Below are 20726 nucleotides of genomic sequence, written 5' to 3' on the forward strand. Positions count from 1 at the left end.
ATCTGATAATGAATAATGTTGCTATTGAGCAAGTTAATGAGACTAAATTACTTGGTGTTACCTTGGATTGTAAACTGTCATGGTCAAAACCATATTGATTCAATGGTTGTAAAGACAAAGCAAGACCTGCAGGCTATAGTTTTTGATCTTGATTATTGCCCAGTCATATGGTTAGGTGCTGCAAAGAAGGACCTAGAAAAACTGCAGCTGGCCCAGAACAGAACGACATGTCTTGCTCTTCAATGTAATCAGAGGGCAAATATCAATACTATACATGCCAGTCTCTTTTGGCTAAAAGTAGAGCAGAGACTGACTCCATCACTTCTTTTTATAAGAAACGTGTTGAAAATTCAAAATTGTTTGCATAGTCATCTTACACACAGCTCCCCCCCCCCTCCCCCCACCACACACACACACACACACACCACCAGGGGTCATTTCAGTCCCCAAATCCAGAAACAAATCTAGAAAACGTACAGTATTATATAGAGCTATGATTGAGCTATATAGAGCTACTTCTATCTCAGATTGCTTGTGAACAGAATACCTTGTTTAAAAAAAACTGATAAAGCAACACCTCATGGCACAACACCTCTCCCCTATTTGAGCTAGATAGTGTGAGTTTATGTACTGATATGTAAGCTATGTGTGACGTTTTAACTTTATGTAGTTCGGTCCTTGAGCTGTTCTGGTCTATTAATGTTTGGTATTATGTCATGTTGTCTGGACCCCAGGAAGAGTAGCTGCTACTTTTGGAACAGCTAATGGGGATCTAATAAAAGACTAGATTCAAGGACCCAACACTGAAAACAGTTATCCTTTCACTGAGTTCAGCATGCCAGTTCCTTATTCTATACAAAGACACAAACTAGAGGTATACAAATATAACCTTGAAGTGGGGTTAGAGATTCAGAAAATAAAATATTTTGTATTAACCAGAATTCCGTAGCAGTGTGTCTTGTGGCCTCCAGAGAGGCGCAGCGGTCTAAGGCACTGCATTTCAGTGCTAGCTGTGCCACTAGAGATTCTGGGTTTGAGTCCAGGCTCTGTTGCAGCCGGCCGTGACCGGGAGACCCATGGTGCGGCGCACAATTGGCCTAGCGTCATCCGGGTTAGGGGAGGGTTTGGCCGGCAGGTATGTCCTTGTCCCATCGCACACTAGTGACTCCTGTGGTGGGCCAGGCGCAGTGCACACTGACACGGTTGCCATGTAGACTGTGTTTCCTCCGACACATTGATGAGGCTGGCTTTCAGGTTAAGTGGGAATTGTGTCAAGAAGCAGTGCGGCTTGGTTGGGTTGTGTTTCGGAGGACGCACGGCTCTCGACCTTTGCCTCTCCTGAGTCCGTATGGGAGTTGCAGCGATGAGGCAAGACCAACTACCAGTTGGATACCATGAAATTGGGGAGAAAAAGGGGTCAAATAAATAAATATACAAATAAAATAAAAAATAAGGTGTGTCTTGTAACAACTGCTGCTATGTTAATGTTAGTGTTGGAGTTGGGTTAATGTGTGTGTGTGTGTATAGCTGTTTCATAGGTAGGCTTGAATGAAGCTGTCATGTGATGAACATCATTAACACTTTTATTAGTCACCCCAGTGAACACAAGAAACATCCCCTTTACCAATATTGTGTGATTGTAAATGTACAGTCCATTAATAACCAAAGTAGCATTGCATTTGGTTGTGGTGTTTATAAATAGTTATGTTTTGTTCAAGAAAGAATTGTTGTTTATGTGTGTGGTTCAATACAGCATTAATAAGACAAAAAAGCAGGGAGGGACGCCTGAGTAAACTAAATTACTGGGAACTGGCAACAAGGTTTATTAAACATTTTTGGTTTAGTTCACGCCTCCAAAACGAACACAATAGATCGGTCCACCCCCACCCTGCAGCAGACAATGGTCCGGCTGAAGGCTAAATCCACCCAGCAAAACCCAAGCAGGTTCTCTTTGCCTTTCCATGAATCATACTAACTATATGTGCCTCTAATAACTTTCAATTCTAAACCCTTCTGAGTCACTCAAGAAATGAGAGGAAAGTGAGCAATTCAAAAGTAGTTCCCCTAATCTTGATGTAAAAATATTAGAACCAGAAAAGCAGGGAATACAACTTCAATGTGTGTGTATTGCAGACCTACATGTGTCTACTAACTTTAAAAAGAAGTATTTCAGACAGACCTTCATGATAACGTTCAGAGGCTTTACTGAACACTGCAGAACACAAACTCTTTAACATGTAGCCACAGGTGAGACAGACAGCAGAGGATGTTGGCTATTGTCTATTGTACATCCGGCACAGAGTGCAGTGACAGCTGTAGAAAAGCCTCTGACACGTGTGCTTCTGAGCCTCTCTAATCAAACACTATAGGGCTGAGCCTCAACAGTCTAAAATGGCTTCCTGTCCTTGGGTCCTCTCTTTCGTCTGAACTAATTTGGAGAGAAGTGGACTGGTAAAAGCAAATACCAACACGGTGCTTTCGCATCTCATATGTTGTCAGGTTATTGAAGATGAAAGATGATAGAGAAGGAGAGGATACAAGGAGAGTAAGCCACAACAGTCGACTGTGACGCAGTCAGAGTTCAACTCCCCGCACCGTGTATTCTGGGATCTCTAGTGTGCATACCAGGCAAATGGAGACGCTGCTTATTCAAACATTCACCATTCAGCTAGCGAGAGAGGGACAGCAGGGGGAAGTTTTACTTTTGTCTTTCTACAATGTAGTTAAGTTTACAGACAGTTGCAAAAGCATCAGCGGTGAAAGCAGGTTGATTTGGACGAGATAGCAGGTGGCTGCATTTGATCTCCCTGGTGTGGACTTGAACTACACGTCCTTGGTCCAGACAACCTGAGTCACTCAATCCTTTCAACACAGCGACACCCAGGTCAAACTCCAAACCAACAGACGCAGAACAAACAACACAGCAAACACTGCAGCCATGCCTCCATTTAATAAGGGAAGGGAGTGAGAGACAAGAGCAGGACTGACATTCCTTCACAGACTCAAGGGTGGGCACTTGCTGCCTGATTAATTTGAGTGGGTAATACAAACTGCCACAAACTGTAGAGTAGAATACTACAAATATATCCAATACCCTAAACTGCTCCTTGTTTTTTTCTTTATCAGAAAGGTCACACTGAACCTCATCTAAAAGCAAAAGTGAAGCGTCACACTTGGCTGGCTGGCTGTCTTAGCACTCGTGGACGGCCGGGCCACACCCCAAACAACAATCACACTGACGTGCATGGGAGAATCGCAATTTCATACTCCTCGTCTCCTTCTCAAAACCCATTGGAGTAGGTCGTCAGAGGGGGGACCTCTGGCTTTCTCGTCCAATGGGTTTTCAGATGGAGACGAGGAGAGCCGACATGAGGAATATGCAATTGAGATCTTCCCTCTGTCTTCTTCTAGCATTTTCTGATTTCAGTCGCTGATGTCACACCAATAATTCACCCTGTCTCTCCATCTGTCAAAAGATTAACTTGCCCATAGACACTGATCTAAGATCAGTTTTGCAGTCCCCCACTCTAATGGTTAAGGTTAAGGAGCAGGTAAACTCAAATCACATCAAACTTTATTTGCCACATGAGCCGAATACAAGTGTAGACTTTGTGAAATTCTTACTTACAAGCCCTTAACGAACTGTGCAGTTCAAGAAGAAGAAAATATTTACCAAGTAGACTAAAACATAAAGTAATAATAAAAAGTAACACAATAAGAATAAGAATAACTGATACTAGATCAGGGCGTTGACACCCTATTCCCTATACAGGTCACACAAGCATGAAAGATGACATCACTCTCCAGCCCAGTCGCCAAGCAAGTTCTCATTGGTGTGAACTGAAATGCATTACAGTACACTTGCCAACAGATTTGCCAATACAGTAACTTACTTTGAGCAACTATGAGATTGATAAAATGTGACTGACCCCCCCCCCCCCCCCCTGCCTTATGTATTATTTAAATCTGTGGATTTATATAGTTATACAGGTCAACGTACATACTCAAACACACTGAGTTGTTTGTTCTTGAGGACAAAGCCTAGTTTGAATGACCCACATCAATCAGATTATCTATTCGCTATGTACACAAGTGTCAGTCAGTTTCATAGTCGATGTCTTTCAACTGTGGCCATTTGAAGGGAATCGCCTAAGTGGTGGGGTTCAATATATCAATCTTCCAGCAGTCTCCTATGTTCTCAAACCAACACCAACTTTAGGACTCACTTTGCTTAAAACTTCAAGTTTGACTAAGGATGAAGAAACAGAGTTCCAAAACAGAACCCCTTACAAATTCACAAAAGAACACGTCCCTAAATGTCCAAAAAGCACTTTGGGTTGAATACACCAGAGACTCCTAGTACAGTATTCTAATGATGGACTAAGAAATACAGTCTTGAGGTAGGCCTGGAAAGTTGGACCTAAGCTACCTACCAATCACTACCCCGAAACCAGAGATCTTATCATCACTTATTCACAGCCGGTGACTCACGAGCACAACGGAAACACACCAAACTGACTTCACACATCAACTTTTTTCCCCCTTCTAACTCTTATAAACTGCCAAATTTCACTTCCTCTTTTGTGACATTTTAAATCCTTTAGGCAAGTACATGCTCATTGATAATGTGAAATGTTGCAGGATTCATATTGAAAACGCTCCACTTCCATGTTGATCTGGATACATATTTTTATTATTTCATCAGCATAGCAAATGGAACAAAAATAATTAAACAAAGCATTTTCATATCTATAACTTATGAACAGAACATGTAGTCTTGTCTGACTGCATGAAGAGCTGTACAACTGATGTGAATGGATAAAACAAACTGAGCAGGAGGCCCCATTTACTGGAGAGCAGAGCACCATGGAAGTGGTGTTGGATTGAAAAGTAAACACTTGCTTACTTGGGCCCAAGAGTCAGTCAGAAAGAGTCAGTGTGCACTTTTAGTCAAGGGGCCCTATAGTATTGTGTTTCCCCCCACCCCCTTGTGGATAGGGTAGTCATTCCCACCCCTAGTGAAGACTTAGCTATGAGGGTGCTTTCCACCACACTGTCTGTCTTTCTGTTGGTGCACCTGTAACTCAGGGCTTCCCAAAAGGCAGCCGGAACTACAAATACTCAACTGGAAATGGAAGCTCTTAGAAGATTAGAGGCAAAAAGAGATCAGTGGTAACAGATTCTGACCCGAAACAGAACAAAAATACAATGATATCCATCCATGTCGCAGTGTCCATGGTGTCTTCTCAGAAAACCCCCCTAGCAGACATGGGATGGAATCACTGTTTAAGGAATTAAGTACTAAACACATTTTCCTCAATCATCTCCACCATTTTGTACAATCAATCAAAAGTGAAAACAGTACTTCTTCATGAGGTCCTTACATGTCTGTAATACATATTCTTAACTCTTTAAAAACCATGGTGGCAGTTTGGAACCATGAGAACTGATATGCTGAATCTGTCCCTTGGTTTCCGGCGCAGATATGAGCGGGTAACGTCCACACAGGGGCATTGGCCTTTCCCATCCTTTGGGTGGAAATTGGGTCATGAGAATACTGTATGAAAACTGAATAGAAGGCTGTCTGTAATGTATCTATAACTGAGGGACAAAAAATAGCACACCCTAACCCTGAACCCTGCCACCGCAGAAATAAATCATACAAGAGAAAAAAAACATTTAATCTGCCTCTTTCAGAGCTTCTGAAAATAATATTTTGTGAATTATTGAGTGATTAGACTGTGAGTTCAGTATACTAGAGTCAAAGTGAACAAAAAAAAGAAAGAAAAGCCAGCCCAAAATAATTGCATTTTGTTTATAAAAAACATGGGTTATAGGGGCATCATTCACCATTATCAAAAGGAAAAAAATGGAGGATTATAATCAAACTTCTCTTTTATATAGGCCTACTCATCTGAGAAGTCATGTTATTCATTGACTCATGTTGTCATTTTTTTCTCATCTGTTGTTCATTTCACTTCTTCTCTTTTTGCTTTTTTTTGCTTGTTATTGTAACTAAACAGTCCAGGTTGAGCATAAAAGTGATGAACATTAAGATTTGTAATTTGAGGTGAGCCAGGTGAGACCCTCGTATAGTCCATCACCGGTGGAAGCACACGAGGGCTGAACGTACCAATTCCTATCTCTGATCCGGGTCAGGCCCAGCTTCTCCTGGATCTCGTGGGGCTTCATGGCGTCAGGCAGGTCCTGCTTATTGGCAAAGATCAGGATGATGGCATCCCGCATCTCCCGGTCATTGATGATCCGGTGGAGCTCCTGGCGGGCCTCGTCTATCCGGTCCCTGTCGGCACAGTCCACCACAAAGATGAGGCCCTGAGTGCCAGTGTAGTAGTGCCTCCACAGCGGCCGGATCTTGTCCTGGCCCCCCACGTCCCACACGTTGAACTTCACGTTCTTGTAGGTGACTGTCTCAACGTTGAAGCCGACTGTTGGGATGGTGGTGACAGACTGGCCCAGCTTCAGTTTGTAGAGGATGGTGGTCTTGCCAGCAGCATCAAGTCCAAGCATCAATATCCTCATCTCCTTGTTGCCAAAGATCTTCGAGAGCATTTTCCCCATCTTGTAGGCTGTGCATAAATATTACTTCCTTGGGGGAAAAAAAGTAAATTACTTCCCTATGATTTCAAGAGAGCAGAAATGGTTCTTAAAAATAAAACAGATTTTTGTTTCTAATGCTGTAGCAGGTTGCCCGACAGCATAAATCCACGTGACAGTCTATCAGTGGTGGATTGACAAATATAAATTAAGGTAGCAGTTACAAAAGTTAGTTCCAGATAACGTTTCACTTGTGTCTAGAACGACGGTCAATCTATGGAAAATGATCCACTGAAAGATACAAATATCCCGTTACACTAACAGCTGTCAAAAATAGCTGGGTGCTAGCCTATTCGAGAGGATTCAAAGGGAAATTGAAGTGCTCGAAAATTGGGCGTCTCAGTGCACGGGAGAGGGTGGGGAAATATTTTCATAATCTACAACACTCCGATTCAAACACTTTCTCTTTGATTAAAACGATTAGCGCACCGTCATCTTTAAATCCCAATTTCAGTTCCCGGTGCGTAGGCCTACCTTTGTGTTTTTAATAATGTAGAGAGAGAAATACAAAAATATATACAGCCTAATAGTTGCGTTTATGAAATTAGGCCCTCTCAAAAGCCCGTGGTAAATCCGACTTCCTCCTTGTCTGCCGGCTGTCCACTTGCCCTTATTCCAATCGGCGGATTCAAAAGAACGATTCTATTCAGTAGTTCATTGTAACAGACAGATAAGATCACCCCCGGTCGTATCTTCGCCAGGTCATCCAGGTCTAGAATGCTCAAAAGGTCATTGATTCCTCCGACTTTCAGCTCTTCCTCTCTCCCTATAACACAGGAGCGGAGCGCTTCAGAAAAGGGAGGGGTGTCAGACAGACAGAGCACAACTTTAATCGGCTACCGTTCTGTCCAAAGCGCATTATTATAGGCTGAAAATAGCGCGTAATATAAATCAAAAGCTTTCACAAAAAGAGCCACGTTGGAAAATGTGATAGGTACCTGCAACTGCGGCAACCCCCCGGTCCCCCAGGTTAGTTATCCCTGCTCTTGCCTCTCTACCTCTCTACAGTCGTTCAGTTACAGCGTTGGCAGTGCTGTGTTACCGGAAAAGGTGCGGACCCAGATCACCCGCCACTTCCTCTCGATTGCTCATGCACAGATGCACTACGCCATTTGGCATGCGCACACGGAGCGACTCAGCAGCAAGCCGATCATATGATAGTTGAAATGGACGCCATTTCAGCTCTGTGTCGCTCCGCGTTTTGTCTGTCTCGAAACTAAATTTAAAAAATGCTGTAGTTTTTTTGGTATTATTAAGGAATATCTCGTGTGTAATGATAGAAAACAACACGTTTTAAATTTGTCTTGTGATTCTCTGTTTCTGTGTTTTACACATCGAGAAACTGATCTCCCTATTGTTTACGTCATTTTCATCGTCTGCTCATTATATGACGTCGTGATTGTTCATTGGCTGTATAACGTGATAATTTGCAATGCCCAGATTGAGAGAATGCCGGTAATTTTTCCATCTGTAATCTTGTTTTTAAATGCTGTATTTGAGCTCTTCCTTTTGCAACAGCAACGGCATCAATAATAAGGCAACAATAAGCACAATAGTATGCCATATATATCACGGGCGGCTGGTGGCACCTTAATTGGGGAGGATGGGCTCCTAGTAATGGCAGGAATGGAATGGTATCAAGCACATTAAACACATGGTTCCATGTATTTAAAACGATTCCGTTCACTCCATTCCAGCCATTATTAGCCATCCTCCCCTCACCAGCCTCCTGTGAATTAGAATTTTCTTAACATTACAGTACAAACAGACAACGTGTGGATATGAGATACATTTAGTATTTGGTTCATAAAGCCTTTAGAATTTTTTTGAAATCATGATCAGAGTCAGAATCCATTTTATTCACCAAGTACATTCACACACACATACTCAGAATTGTACTTAGTGATATGGTGCTGCTAGTGATAGATTAAGAGACAGAATACAGACAGCGGAGGTTAAACAAAGTTTACATACATTATAAACAACTAGCTAGAGTGAGCATAGTGTTATAAGAATTAGCAGATATACAAATATACAGTGGGTATACAGTTGATATACAGTGGATGTACAAATTTACAGTATCAGTATGAATCAGTGGAGGCTGCTGAGGGGAGGATGGCCATTACCATGAGCCCATCCCCCCCAATTAAGGTGCCACCAACCTCCTGTGGTATGAATATATCTAAATGCAGAGAGATTAACAGAGTGCAATTGAAGTATAGCCCGGGGGAAGAAACGTTTCAGGTGGCGGGGGTTTTGGTCATGAGTGACCTGAACCGCCTGCCAGAGGGGAATTTTTGGAGGAGGGGGTGACTGGTGTGGGATGGGCCGGCAGTGATCTTTCCTGCACGCTTCCTTGTCCTGGAGTTGTGCAGGACCTCGATGGAGAGAAGATGGCAGCCGATGACCCTCTCTACAGCTAAAGTCCACAAACAATATCCTTGCATATATACATGCATATATACACCAAAAATATATACTAAGAATGCTATGTACAGCAGCAGATATATTACAGTGAGCTATGTCAAGAATCCAGTATTTAAATATGCAATGTGTATAAACAGTGTAACAAAAATGTAATATATTGGAATGATGTATGTGAAAAATACAGTATACACAGTAAAACTTTTCACTGTAAATGTACCACATTATAGTGGCACCAGAGATGCCAGCTTAATGCTGTCATTTTGCTTTAGTACTATTTTTCTTACTGTAAAAACATATTGTAAATGTACAGTGGTTTACAGTGTGAAGAACAATATAAAGAAACGGTCCAGTGTTTAATGTCTCTGTGTGTGTGTTTGTGAGTATGGGCGTATGCGTGTGTATGACTGCATATGTGAGTACAGGGGTCTGCTTGTGTATGAGGTGTGTGTGTGTGTGTGTGTGTGTGTGTGAGAGAGCTTGTGTATCTGTTTTGTGTGAGGGAGTCTATCTTTGTCTCTTACTACAGGAGATTGTGTGATGGCTGTTCAACAGGCTGATGGCCTGGAGATAGAAGCTGTTTTTCAGTCTTTCGGCCCCGGCTTTGATGCACCTGTACCTTCCCTGTCTGCTAGGTGGTAGAAGAGTGAACAGACCGTGACTCAGGTGGCTGAGGTCCTTGATACTTTTCTTGTCCTTCCTTTGACACTGAGTGCTGTAAATGTCCTGGAAGGCAGGCAGCATGCCCCTGGTGATGCGTTGGGCTGACCGCACCACCCTCTGGAGAGCCATTCATTTGAGGGCGGTGCAGCTGCCATACCAGGTGGTGATGCAGCCAGACAGAATGCTTCCAATCACACATAGGCTATTGATGGATTTATATGTTGCCTACATTTACATTATTCTACACTTCATTGTTAAATTCAATGCTAAATGATGATGTAAAATAGTGTCAAAAAATGTACAGGAATGTTATTCTCCTATCCTCTTATTCTGAATGGCAATGGTAACTTTCACCTTTTGTGTAAATCAGTGACTGCAGCCTCTACTGGCTACAGTTGTTGAATTCATTACAGACAGACACAAGTAGCTGGATATATTTAAGAAATAAGTCCAGAGGGGGTGTGGTATATGGCCAATATACCACGGCTAAAGGCTGTTCTTATGCACGACACAATGCAATGCGACGCGGATTACCTGGACACAGCCTTTATAGCCAAGGTATATTGGCCATATACCACAAACCCCCAAGGTGCCTTATTGCTATTATAAACTGGTTACCAACATAAATAAAGCAGTAAAAATACATGTTTTGTCATACCTATGGTATACAGTCTGTAATAAACTGGTGGTTCGAGCCCTAATGCTGATTGGCTGACAGCTGCGGTATATCAGACTGTATACCATGGGTATAACAAAACATGTATTTTTACTGCTCGAATTATGTCGGTAACCAATATATTACGTTGATAAGCCATGGTATATTTAAGCAATAAGGCACCTCGGGGGTTTGTGGTATGTGGCCAATATACCAAGGCTAAGGGCTGTGTCCAGGTAATCCGCGTTGCGTTGTGCTTAAAAACAGCCCTTAGCAGTGGTATATTGTCCATATACCACACTTCCTCGGGCCTTATTGCTTAAATATACCACAGCTTTCAGCCAATCGGCATTCAGGGCTCGAACCAAGTTTATACCATTCTTGGTTACGTTGTAGTGAACCCACCCGCATGACACTACAGTACGCATGTGCGTCTACTGTGCCTTTCCTCGAAGTTGTCGCTGGAGAATGAGAGTAGAAACGCGGCTACATGTTGTTGGTTAGATTAGTTTGAAGTATATGAAATACGCATTTGTCTCATCTAATTTCCATGGAAGATATTGGTAAGTTGTCGCAAACCTCTTTGCGCAAATGTTGTATTTAATTTTGCGAATTTACAAGTTCGGTTGCTGTAACGACGTGAAGATGGTGGACGTGCGCGGTCTGGCTAGCTAGCTAACTAGGCCCAAACCGAGGCAAGGTTGAAGCCTCAACATTAAGACCATTATTTGGGATTAGAATGAAATTGTCGCCTTTCCCTAGTTACAATCTTTATCACAACACGCAGTAACGTTACTAAAGTTTTATTTTCGAGGATACCTACAGAGTGTGTATCTAGTTTGGTAATTCAAACATCTAACTACGCTAGCTAGCTAACGTCATTGAGTGTGTACTGACCAACGATGTAGCTAGCTAGTTAAATGCTGACTGCAGTAAGTTGCTAAACCAATTTTACAACTGTGTGCCGTTCTTGAATGATGACCAAAAGCTCTAGCTAACTATTGCAAAAAATTGTCTAACTAGATAGCTACTGAAATAACTAGCCAACTAGTTGATTGACCGGATTAAATGTTGTTTAACTAGATACATAACGTGCTACTATCACCAGCATGCGCACCTGTAGTCAGCTAGCTAGCATGCTATCTCTTAACAAGTCAACAGATGCGGTCAGAGTGAGGATTCTTTGGCTCAAGGTTATTTGAATAATCCCAGTTGAGTTTGATTTGAATGGTTTAGGTTAATATCTGAAGCACGTATGATAAATACATTTAGCGTAACGTTACCTATCTAGCCATATCTGGATATGTGGGCACATTTGTATCAGCCATACAGATTTTATTGGTTGATAAGGATTTTTTTCGTGCATTAGTAGATATGCCCAAAGAACCCACAATAACCCAGTTATGTCAATATTGTCTGGACCCACTCCTGATTCTAAAACACTTTACTGTAAGCCAACGTTAATAATTACCCTCAACCCTTTTTGATGTTGTGTTGTTGATTGATGTGCAACCTGTGTCCCTTTCCAAACCGGCATCTCTCAGACGAGCCCATGACAGGGATGTTGGACACAGACAGCTCTGAGAGTGGGGACTCCCCAGCCATGGAGGGCAACGGAGATGGCTTCCTCCCAGACCTGCCTGTCCTCGCGCACCCTGCTGAATGGACCATGGACCAGGTCAGTGGTGAAAATAGACAGGTTTGCTCTGGGAAATTGAGAAATGCCTCTGAGCGTAACCACAAAGACAATGCCCTGTCATCATTACTCTAAACACCACATAGCCATTGTCATGTTTTTTTGCTTGCAGTCCGAGTAAACCACAATGCTTTCAACTTTGAATAAGGTTGTCGTTTCAAGCAGTGCCCTTTGTCTACTTCTCTTTCTACCAGGTTCCCCCTGACAACCTCACCACAGTTATCCACGACACTGACTCAGAGTCAGATCAGTCATCACCGGAGGTAATCAAGCAGCACCAGGACCAGCAGTCTGATCTGGGATCAGTTGAACAAGCAGTGCAGCACTTCCAGCTAGCGAGTGCCAAGCTCTTCCAAGAGGAGGATTCAGATGATCAGTTTTGTTCTCCCCAGGTAGAACAACAGAACCAAATGGAAGCTTCGTCAGAAGAAGAAAGCAAGGAAGGACAGAACAACCAAGAGGATGCCACAGAGTCTCTAATGCAGGGTGAGAAGATGTCAGAGGCTGTAGAACAGCAACAAGATCCAGCCCAAGCCCAGCCACCAATGGTTGCGGAAGATGGAAGCCCAGCTAACATGGAGCTGGAAGAATCCAAAGAGATGACCGAGCAGGGGGAACCTGTTGAGGTACCAGCTGAGGAACCAGCTGTCCCCACAGAGCCCCTCATCCCTGCTGAATACGAGAAGCTGGCTAAAGGGTGTGAGGAGAACCCTGAAGACTTCAATGGTTGGGTCTACCTGCTGCAGTATGTGGAGCAAGAGGTGAGCGTGGAGAAGTCCTGGAATTTGTATGTGGACCCTTGTATTGTGAATAGGTGTAATCTGCTCTCATAGTCTTCTGTATTGAAAACTACATTTTAAAATCTCAATGCGACTAAACCTGATTGATTAAAGGGTTAGATCAGGGCTCCAACACTGTTCCTGGAGAGCCACTGTTTTTCTTCTTCTCCAACCTTAATCCATCACATCCGATTCTAAAAATCAGCTGGTGTAGTCAGTGTTATCAAGGACTCCTTGGGATGTCCCTACCCTAAACCCTAACTTTAACCCTTACCTAACCCTTTCACCTTTCCACTTCAATGTGGTAGGGACGTCCTACGGATCGCAGATAGCATGGATGCAACAGGAGAGTAGCTCTCCCGGAACAACATTGGAGAGCCTATGGTTCGATGAACATGTGGCTTGATTTGGTTAAAGTCACATTGATAAAAATTGTCTGGCAGGAAGCAAGTTATAATTGATATGTTTTCCTCAGAATCATCTCGGTGTTGTGAGAAAGGCGTTTGATGCGTTTTTCCTGCACTACCCCTACTGCTACGGCTACTGGAAGAAGTTTGCTGATACTGAGAAGAAGCATGGCAATGTGCAGGTGGCAGAGGAGGTAAGTGTGAAATGAGCATGTCTTTTGCCGCAGATGGGCTGATGTTGTCAATAGTGTAAATGGACGTCTCCACCTATCCTCTGTGTTGATCTGAAAGGACTTGCCAGGGTTAGTTTGTTCTGTCTGCTTTGTTCTCTCTACTTTTTGGGTCATTGGCTTTTCAGTCTGTCTCATTCACCAATGTCCTTTTGTCTCCTGTCCCCAGGTGTACCGACGAGGTGTGCAGGCCATCCCCCTCAGTGTGGATCTGTGGCTTCACTACATGTCCTTCATCAAGGACAACGCTGACCATGAAGACCCAGAGACACCAGGACGCATTAGAGCGTGAGTAAAGATCCTTGTCGTCACTGAAAAGTGAAAGACTGAATCTCACTCACCTCAACACACACTCCTGTAAAAGCTTTGTGCATGGTGACACTTCAACAATCAAAACGACATGTCTTGACATTGTATTTATTCCATGATCTTTTCAGGTCATAGACTACATGATTAACAATGTCCTATGTTCTTTCCCACAGTGCGTATGAGCATGCTGTGTTGGCAGCAGGGACAGACTTCCGCTCTGACCGTCTATGGGAGGCCTACATCAACTGGGAGATGGAGCAGGAGAAACTGGCTAATGTCACGGCCATCTACGACCGCATCCTGGGCATCCCCACCCAGCTCTACTCACAGCACCTCCAGAGGTACGAGGGGTCAGCTCATTCACAATGGGTTTTGATAAATCATCCATGAGGGTTATGGTTATAGAATTAATACAAAGTGCTTGGAGACACTAACCCTGGCAATTCAATTTGTAAACTCACAGCTGCCTGGTATTATGATGCAATAATTTCAATGGTCATTTGGGATGCTCTCTACTGATGCTGGATTGTCATGGAAATGTATAATGATGCTAACTAATCTGGCTCATGGACTGTATTTGTTTTAACGTCAGTTGAGTTGACTCAACCAGTCACAGCACAGATTGAAGGGTCTATGCAAACTCTGCATCCTTGTGACTCCCCCCTATTGAAGTTAACATTTTTTTAATGTTATAGATAGGGCGGTCCCAAGGATCCCAGAAAGTACTGACTTAGATTTAAGGGTATACCTCCTTTTACTTTCTGTCAATGGTACTCTCAAAATGGCTGCCAGTCCACCCATTATGCCATCATTGACTTGAATGGGGATGTCCGTTCTATTCATTCTATTTCTGTTATGGTCAACATCTCGAGTAGTGGGTAGCTAAGAGAAATCAAATACTTAACACTGGCAATAGTTGTACACTTGTCAGCCACACTCACTTTCGGGCATGCTATGGCAACTGCTTAGCTTTCGATGGCAAGGTGCTACAGAGGGTAGTTCGTACGGCCCAGTACATGACTGGGGCCGAGTTCCCTGCCGTCCAGGACCTCTATACCAGGCGGTGTTAGAGGAAGGCTGTAAAAAAATTCAGCCCCCAGCAACCCAGGTCATAGACTGTTCTCTCCGTTACCGCATGGCAGGATTCTGAACCGCTTCTATCCCCAAGCCATAAGAATGCCGAATAATTATCCAAATGCCTACCCGGACTATCTGCATTGACCCTTTATGCACTAACTATTTCGACTCATCACATACTCTGCTTTTACTGTTTATGTATCCTGTTGCCTAGTCACTTTACCTCTACCTATGTGTATATATCTACTTCAGTGACCTACCCCTGCATATTGACTCTACTGGTACCCTGTGTGTATATAACCAAGTTATCGTTACTCATTGTGTATTTATTCCTTGTTATTTTTAATATTTTTCTATCTACATTGTTGGTAAGAGTCCGTAAGTAAGTAAACCTTTAACTGTTAGTCTACTCCTGTTTAAGAAGCATGTGACAAATACAATTTGATTTGATTTTGACTTCTCTGGTAGTAGTTTTGTGATGTATTGAATGTCTCTTCGCAGGTTCAAAGAGCATGTGCAGAACAACAACCCCAAACACTTCCTGTCAGAGGAGGAGTTTGTCCAACTGAGGGTGGAGCTAGCCAAAGCCAACGTAGCAGCTGCAGCCAATGGGGAAGGAGAGGACACAACACCTGCCGACGAGCTCCCGCCAGGCACCGAAGACCTCCCAGATCCTGCAAAGGTACGACTCCACCTCCTCACCCTCGAGGAGGGGTTGATATGCCACAACATGCCAGAGAGTTAGGAAAGAGGCCCTCGCCTCATCATCATCCTTGGAGAGAAACACAAATCTGTGCAGGTTTGAAGAGGTGTCTTTCCGTCAGCAGCCAAGCCAATGAGTACGTGGGGGATTCAAGTTGGCTTCATCCAGTCAGGGACTCGACTTAAAGTGGGTCAGGAATGGATGGATCGTGGGCCGGCTGGCCAAGTCGAGTGACCCCTCGTCCTTTCCAGTCCCCAGCACCAGGGCTGGCCTACAGGCAGGGTGCATACGGTACATACCCTGCCCCGGGTCGGGCCTCGGTCCCTGGGTCGGCCCCCTCGCCTTCGACAGGCAGGGCCCCTGCTAGTCTCAGGCTCTCTCGGCCTCATGGTGATGTAAATAATCTTGGCAGCTGGACATGCAGTTTGCACATCAGTGGAGAATGAGATTGTTACGAGATTGTTTTAAAGTGAAGTGAGAAGGTTAACATTGAGTGTCTTGTGTTCTGTGTAGAGAGTGACGGAGATTGAGAACATGCGACACAAGGTGATCGAGTCACGCCAGGAGGTGTTCAACCAAAACGAGCAGGAGGTCAGCAAACGCTGGGCCTTCGAGGAAGGGGTGAGTACTGACACTTTTTAATGATCAGAATATCATCCAATTATATTTCATATTGCTAAAAGGAATAGTTCACATACCTCTAAAGTGGGCTTTGTCAAGCTGGGTTGAAATTGAATGGGATGGTGCCACTCTTTCCTGTTTATTAGGGATTGAGGACTCCAGATGTCTACAAAGTAGATGGAATGTATAAAAATATCGGACAACTGTTGATTTTGGGGTAAACTATCCCTAATTCTCCAAAGTGGTTATTTTTTGTCCTTGCACCATTTTGAATGCTCTGTTTCTCCTCTCCCCCTGTAGATAAAACGCCCCTACTTCCATGTCAAAGCCCTGGAGAAGACCCAGCTCAGCAATTGGAAGGAGTACCTGGACTATGAGATCGAAAACGGCACTCCCGAACGTGTGGTCGTTCTGTTCGAACGCTGCCTCATCGCCTGTGCTCTTTACGAGGACTTCTGGACAAAGGTAACCCAACCCTTAACCGTTGACACCTCAAAAATAATGAACCCCCCCGCACTTCCCCTATCAACGATTTCATCACTTCCTGACAACAGTAAATCGTCCTGCACATCTCTTCTTTGCGTGTATCGTTGATCTGTGACTCACTGTATCTGTTGTATTAGGGGATGGCCAGCTTTGCCACACAAGATTTGACTCCAGCATTTGCCAACTACTACGTTGCATCTTCTCCGTCTCCCACTACCTTACAGAAACTTATCTTATTGGTTCCATGAAGGTGCTGATGGGTTTACAAAGAACATTTCTAAAAACACGATCTTGTCAATGAAGAAATTCACTGGTTGAGTAAACTGGAAATGGGTGTTTAAAATGTTGTCGTCCCCACCCCCTCCTCGTCTTCTCTTCCCACCTTCTTTCCATCCACCCCGTCCCCCTATTCCTCCAACCCTCCTCTCTTGCTTCTCTGAAGTATGCAAAATATATAGAAGGCTACAGCATTGATGGAGTAAGACATGTGTACAAGAAGGCGTGTACCATCCACCTGACCAAGAAGCCCAACATTCACCTGCTGTGGGCTGCGTTCGAGGAGCAACAGGGTGAGGGGTGTTTCTAGATCCCTCTTGACATCACATTCACATGTCATTAGACCTTTAGCAGATGCTCTTGTCTGAAGTGATTTACAAACAGGTACATTCAAATGAGGCTGAGCCAATCACGTAATACATGTTCAAAAGGATTGGTAGCCTCTGTCTACAAAACTAGTTAGAAACATTCAACCCAGAAGTGGAACTGAGTTTCTGTCATTTGTTTCCTTGCAGGGAACATAGCGGAGGCGCGCCGTATCCTGAAGGCTCTGGAGGCTACGGTACCAGCCCTAGCTATGGTGCGTCTGCGGCGGGTCAGCCTGGAGCGGCGCCACGGCAACCTGGAGGAGGCGGAGGCCCTGCTGAGGGAGGCGATTGCGGCGGGGAAGAACACCAGTGAGACGTCGTTCTACGCCGTGAAGCTGGCCCGGCAGCTGCTGAAGGTGCAGAGAAGCCTCGCCAAGGCCCGCAAGGTGCTGCTGGACGCCATAGAAAAGGACCAGGTAAGAGCACAAAACTAGACGAGGAATGGAGTCACTTGGTACAGGATCTTGATATTGAGATGTGTTATTGAGACGCATGGTGCCAAAGGGAGTTTGATTTGGAGAAACCATTTGAGTTCATCATTAATCTGCTTTGTGTGTGCGCCTCTCCCAGGCCAGTGCTAAACTGTATCTGAACCTGCTGGAATTGGAGTACAGTGGGGACGTGCAGCAGAACGAAGCGGACATCTTGGCCTGCTTCGACCGTGCACTGAGCAGCCCGCTGCCCCTCGACTCCCGTCTCACCTTCTCTCAGCGCAAGGTTGAGTTCCTCCAGGACTTTGGCAGCGACATCAACAAGTCAGTTCACCTGCAGTACCTACTTTCAAATACAATGAATGAATGTTTCATGACTAGTGTTCAAATTAGTCTGAAAGACTTCCCTTTCCACTTGGAGCTACAATATGCACTTTTCTGGGCGACCCAACCAAATTCACATTGATCTGTGATTTATAGATCTGTCATTCTCATTGAAAGCAAGTTTAAGAAGCGGTAGATCTGTTGCACTTGTGTCGTTTTTGTGTCGTGTTACTTTCGGTTTAGTACACCAGCTGAAAACTTTATTTTTGGTTATGGAAAAGATATTTCACAGTGGTTTTGGATAGTGCAATGATTCTCTACGCCACGTGCCACTCATTCCACGGAGGGCAGTGTCTGCGGGTTTTCGCTCCTCCCTTGTACTTAATTGATGAATTAAAATCACTAATTAGTAAGGAACTACCTTCACCTGGTTGTCTAGGTCTTAATTGAAAGGGAAAAAACAAAAACCAGCAGACACTAGGCCATCATGGAATGAGTTTGAAACCCCTAGTCTACACTACTTGTTTTGTCACAAACTGAAATTAGGTGAATTAGAATTCTTGCAAACAGGAAATGGCAGAGCGATTTCTGCATAGTGAGTCATTTTAATCTCAACCATGTATTATTTTTAACCCTCACAGGTTAGTGACTGCGTACGATGAACACCAGAAGCTTCTGAAAGAAAACGAGTCGGCAAAGAGGAAAGCAGAGAATGGGTAAGATTTCAGTTTGTTTACTTCCCTCAGCTTAACATTGACGTCATTGAGTACAAATCAATAGGATTGGTAGGACACTTCATAGCAGGTTGTGAATCACCATGCTTGACTTGGTTATTTGGGTGCTCTTGATTGACCTGAACCTGTTCCTTTGTGTCCCTGCAGCTCACAGGAAACCGAATCGAAGAGACAGCGTACAGACGAGCACTCAGGCTCAGGGCACATGATGCAGGGAGATGTGCAGGGTAACAACTCTGCCTACAACTACAACTGGTACCAGGTGAGTCCTATGACCTACTGTTTTACACCCAATTAATGTTGCAGTGAGCGATATACCCAGTTTATTAGGTACACCACCCCATTCATGAAAATGGTTCGTTCTGGCAGACAGTCATGTGGCCATGGCTTGCTATATAAAGCAGGTAGACGGGCATCAAGGCATTCAGTTACTGTTTGATTTTAAATGGGCAAAACGAGTGACCTAAGCAACTGAGCGTGGTATGATTGTCAGTGCCAAGCACACCTGTTCCAGTAAATCCGAAAAGGGCCGGCCTCCTGGGCTTTTCACACACGTGTCTAGGGTTTCCTGTGAAAACCTTCCCATCAGCAGCTGTCCTGTGGGAGAAAACAGCTTGTTGATAAGTGAGGTCGAAGGAGAAAGGCATGAATCGTGCAAGCTAGCAGGCAGGCCACAAACAGGCAAATAACGGAGCAGTACAACAGCGGTGTGCAGAACGGCATCTCGGAACGCACAACTCGTCGATCCTCGTCACGGATGGGCAATTGCAGCAAGCAGACGTCCCCACCGGGTTCCACTCCTATCAGCTAAAAACAAGGACATTTGAGGAATGGAAAACCATTGCCTCGTCCGATGAATCCCGGTTCCTGTTGGGTCAGTTTGACGGCAGAGTCAGGATTTGGCTTAAGCAGAAGGAGTCCATGGCACCATCCTGCCTGGTGTCAACAGTATAGGCTGTTGGTGTAACAGTGTGGGGAATGTTTTCCTGGCACATGTTTGGTCACTTGATACCAACGTTTGAATGCCACACCTTGTAGAATTCAGACTGTTCTGGAGTGGGGCTGACCTGGTACTAGATGGGTGGATCTAATTAACGGGCCTCTGAGTATTTTCACCATACTATGCCTAGGTGACAAAAGTCATACTGTCTGACACAAGACTCGAGGCAAAATTGCTTCTCAATGAGTAAAAAATGGGAGTGTGATAGTGTTGCACTATTCTCTTCATCACCTAACGCTAGAATGAGATGTTTCTAATTATTTGAAGGAATGCCAACTAATCCTGTCTGTCTTTTGCTTTCCTTCTACAGCAACAGTACAACAACTGGGGACAGAACTCCTGGGGACAGTACAACCAGTATTCCCAGCAGTATAACCAGTACTACCCCCCTCCACCCACATAAGGTCTTGCAGACCGAAAGGGAGATGAGAGGAAGCATCTTTCTACCCAGCCCAATTGCTCATCTCAGCTAGCCCCGCCTCCTGTGTGACGTAATTTGTTTCAATTGGCCATTAGATTGGCACGTTTACTGTCATCACCATTGTCATTCATTCATTGGCCGGCTGCTTTTTGTGTTGCTTGCACATGTGTTGATGCGGACTTCATTTTCTCAGTTGAAAAAAGCAACGATGTTTTCAATTTTTTGATTGACTGCATAATTTGGTTCCTCTTCGATATCTCAGTGGGGGGAATCTAGTTATGTTTGATACAGATTATATATTTGTATGGAGGTAGTGGTACCAGCTATGCTCCTCCCTGAGCCTCTTCTCTGCTTTCCTAAAATGTGAGATTTTTAAGATGAAGGTTTTTGTTTCCTGGGACAAAAACAGAAATGAATGGAAATGTTTGTTTATTTCATAATAAAGAGATGAATATCATATTTCATGTTTTGTTATTCCCTGAATTAACCCATATTTGTACGATATTA

General features: G+C 44.0%; 2 protein-coding genes across 16 annotated transcripts; one reads left to right on the forward strand and one right to left on the reverse strand.

Moving 5' to 3' along the window:
- Nucleotides 1–4671: 4671 nt before the first annotated feature.
- LOC110522469 (ADP-ribosylation factor 6) lies at nt 4672–7993 on the reverse strand. 6 transcript variants are annotated; one of them, XM_021600891.3, is made up of 3 exons: nt 7554–7993; nt 7296–7381; nt 4672–6607 (listed from the first exon to the last, which is right to left on the reverse strand). In XM_021600891.3, the coding sequence occupies exon 3, from the start codon at nt 6577–6579 to the stop codon at nt 6052–6054; it is 528 nt and encodes a 175-aa protein (XP_021456566.1). In that variant the 5' UTR covers nt 6580–6607; nt 7296–7381; nt 7554–7993; the 3' UTR covers nt 4672–6051. The 6 variants fall into 6 exon arrangements, with proteins under 6 accessions (XP_021456566.1, XP_021456565.1, XP_036831973.1 ...); XM_021600890.3 differs by having other exon boundaries at nt 7090–7381; nt 7554–7980; XM_036976078.2 differs by having other exon boundaries at nt 7090–7402; nt 7554–7697.
- Nucleotides 7994–10560: 2567 nt separating this feature from the next.
- LOC110522470 (pre-mRNA-processing factor 39) lies at nt 10561–20678 on the forward strand. 10 transcript variants are annotated; one of them, XR_016495459.1, is made up of 17 exons: nt 10752–10920; nt 11902–12035; nt 12248–12316; nt 12446–12814; nt 13308–13433; nt 13639–13757; nt 13952–14119; nt 15357–15537; nt 16072–16179; nt 16480–16644; nt 16803–16915; nt 17108–17234; nt 17457–17725; nt 17880–18064; nt 18706–18780; nt 18946–19060; nt 20109–20678. XR_016495459.1 is itself a non-coding variant. In XM_036976080.2 (16 exons), exons 1-16 carry the CDS (start codon nt 10908–10910, stop codon nt 20199–20201), a joined length of 2316 nt encoding a protein of 771 aa, XP_036831975.2. In that variant the 5' UTR covers nt 10561–10907; the 3' UTR covers nt 20202–20678. The 10 variants fall into 10 exon arrangements, 5 of the variants coding, with proteins under 5 accessions (XP_036831975.2, XP_021456569.3, XP_090089230.1 ...); XM_036976080.2 differs by lacking the exon at nt 16803–16915 and having other exon boundaries at nt 10561–10920; XR_016495457.1 differs by having other exon boundaries at nt 10735–10920; nt 12248–12814.
- Nucleotides 20679–20726: the final 48 nt, after the last annotated feature.

The sequence above is a fragment of the Oncorhynchus mykiss genome, chromosome 4, assembly GCF_057628025.1.
Source record: "Oncorhynchus mykiss isolate SJ-2025 chromosome 4, ASM5762802v1, whole genome shotgun sequence".
In the NCBI taxonomy this organism is placed as follows: Eukaryota; Metazoa; Chordata; class Actinopteri; order Salmoniformes; family Salmonidae; genus Oncorhynchus; species Oncorhynchus mykiss.

Bases quoted from the DNA above. Each gene is read 5' to 3' on its own strand.
- LOC110522469 (XM_021600891.3), bottom strand. From the start codon at position 6,579: ATGGGGAAAATGCTCTCGAAGATCTTTGGCAACAAGGAGATGAGGATA.
- LOC110522470 (XM_021600894.3), top strand. The intron at 12,815-13,307 runs GTGAGCGTGGAG...TGTTTTCCTCAG, and splicing joins TGCAGTATGTGGAGCAAGAG to AATCATCTCGGTGTTGTGAG. The intron at 18,781-18,945 runs GTAAGATTTCAG...GTGTCCCTGCAG, and splicing joins AAGAGGAAAGCAGAGAATGG to CTCACAGGAAACCGAATCGA.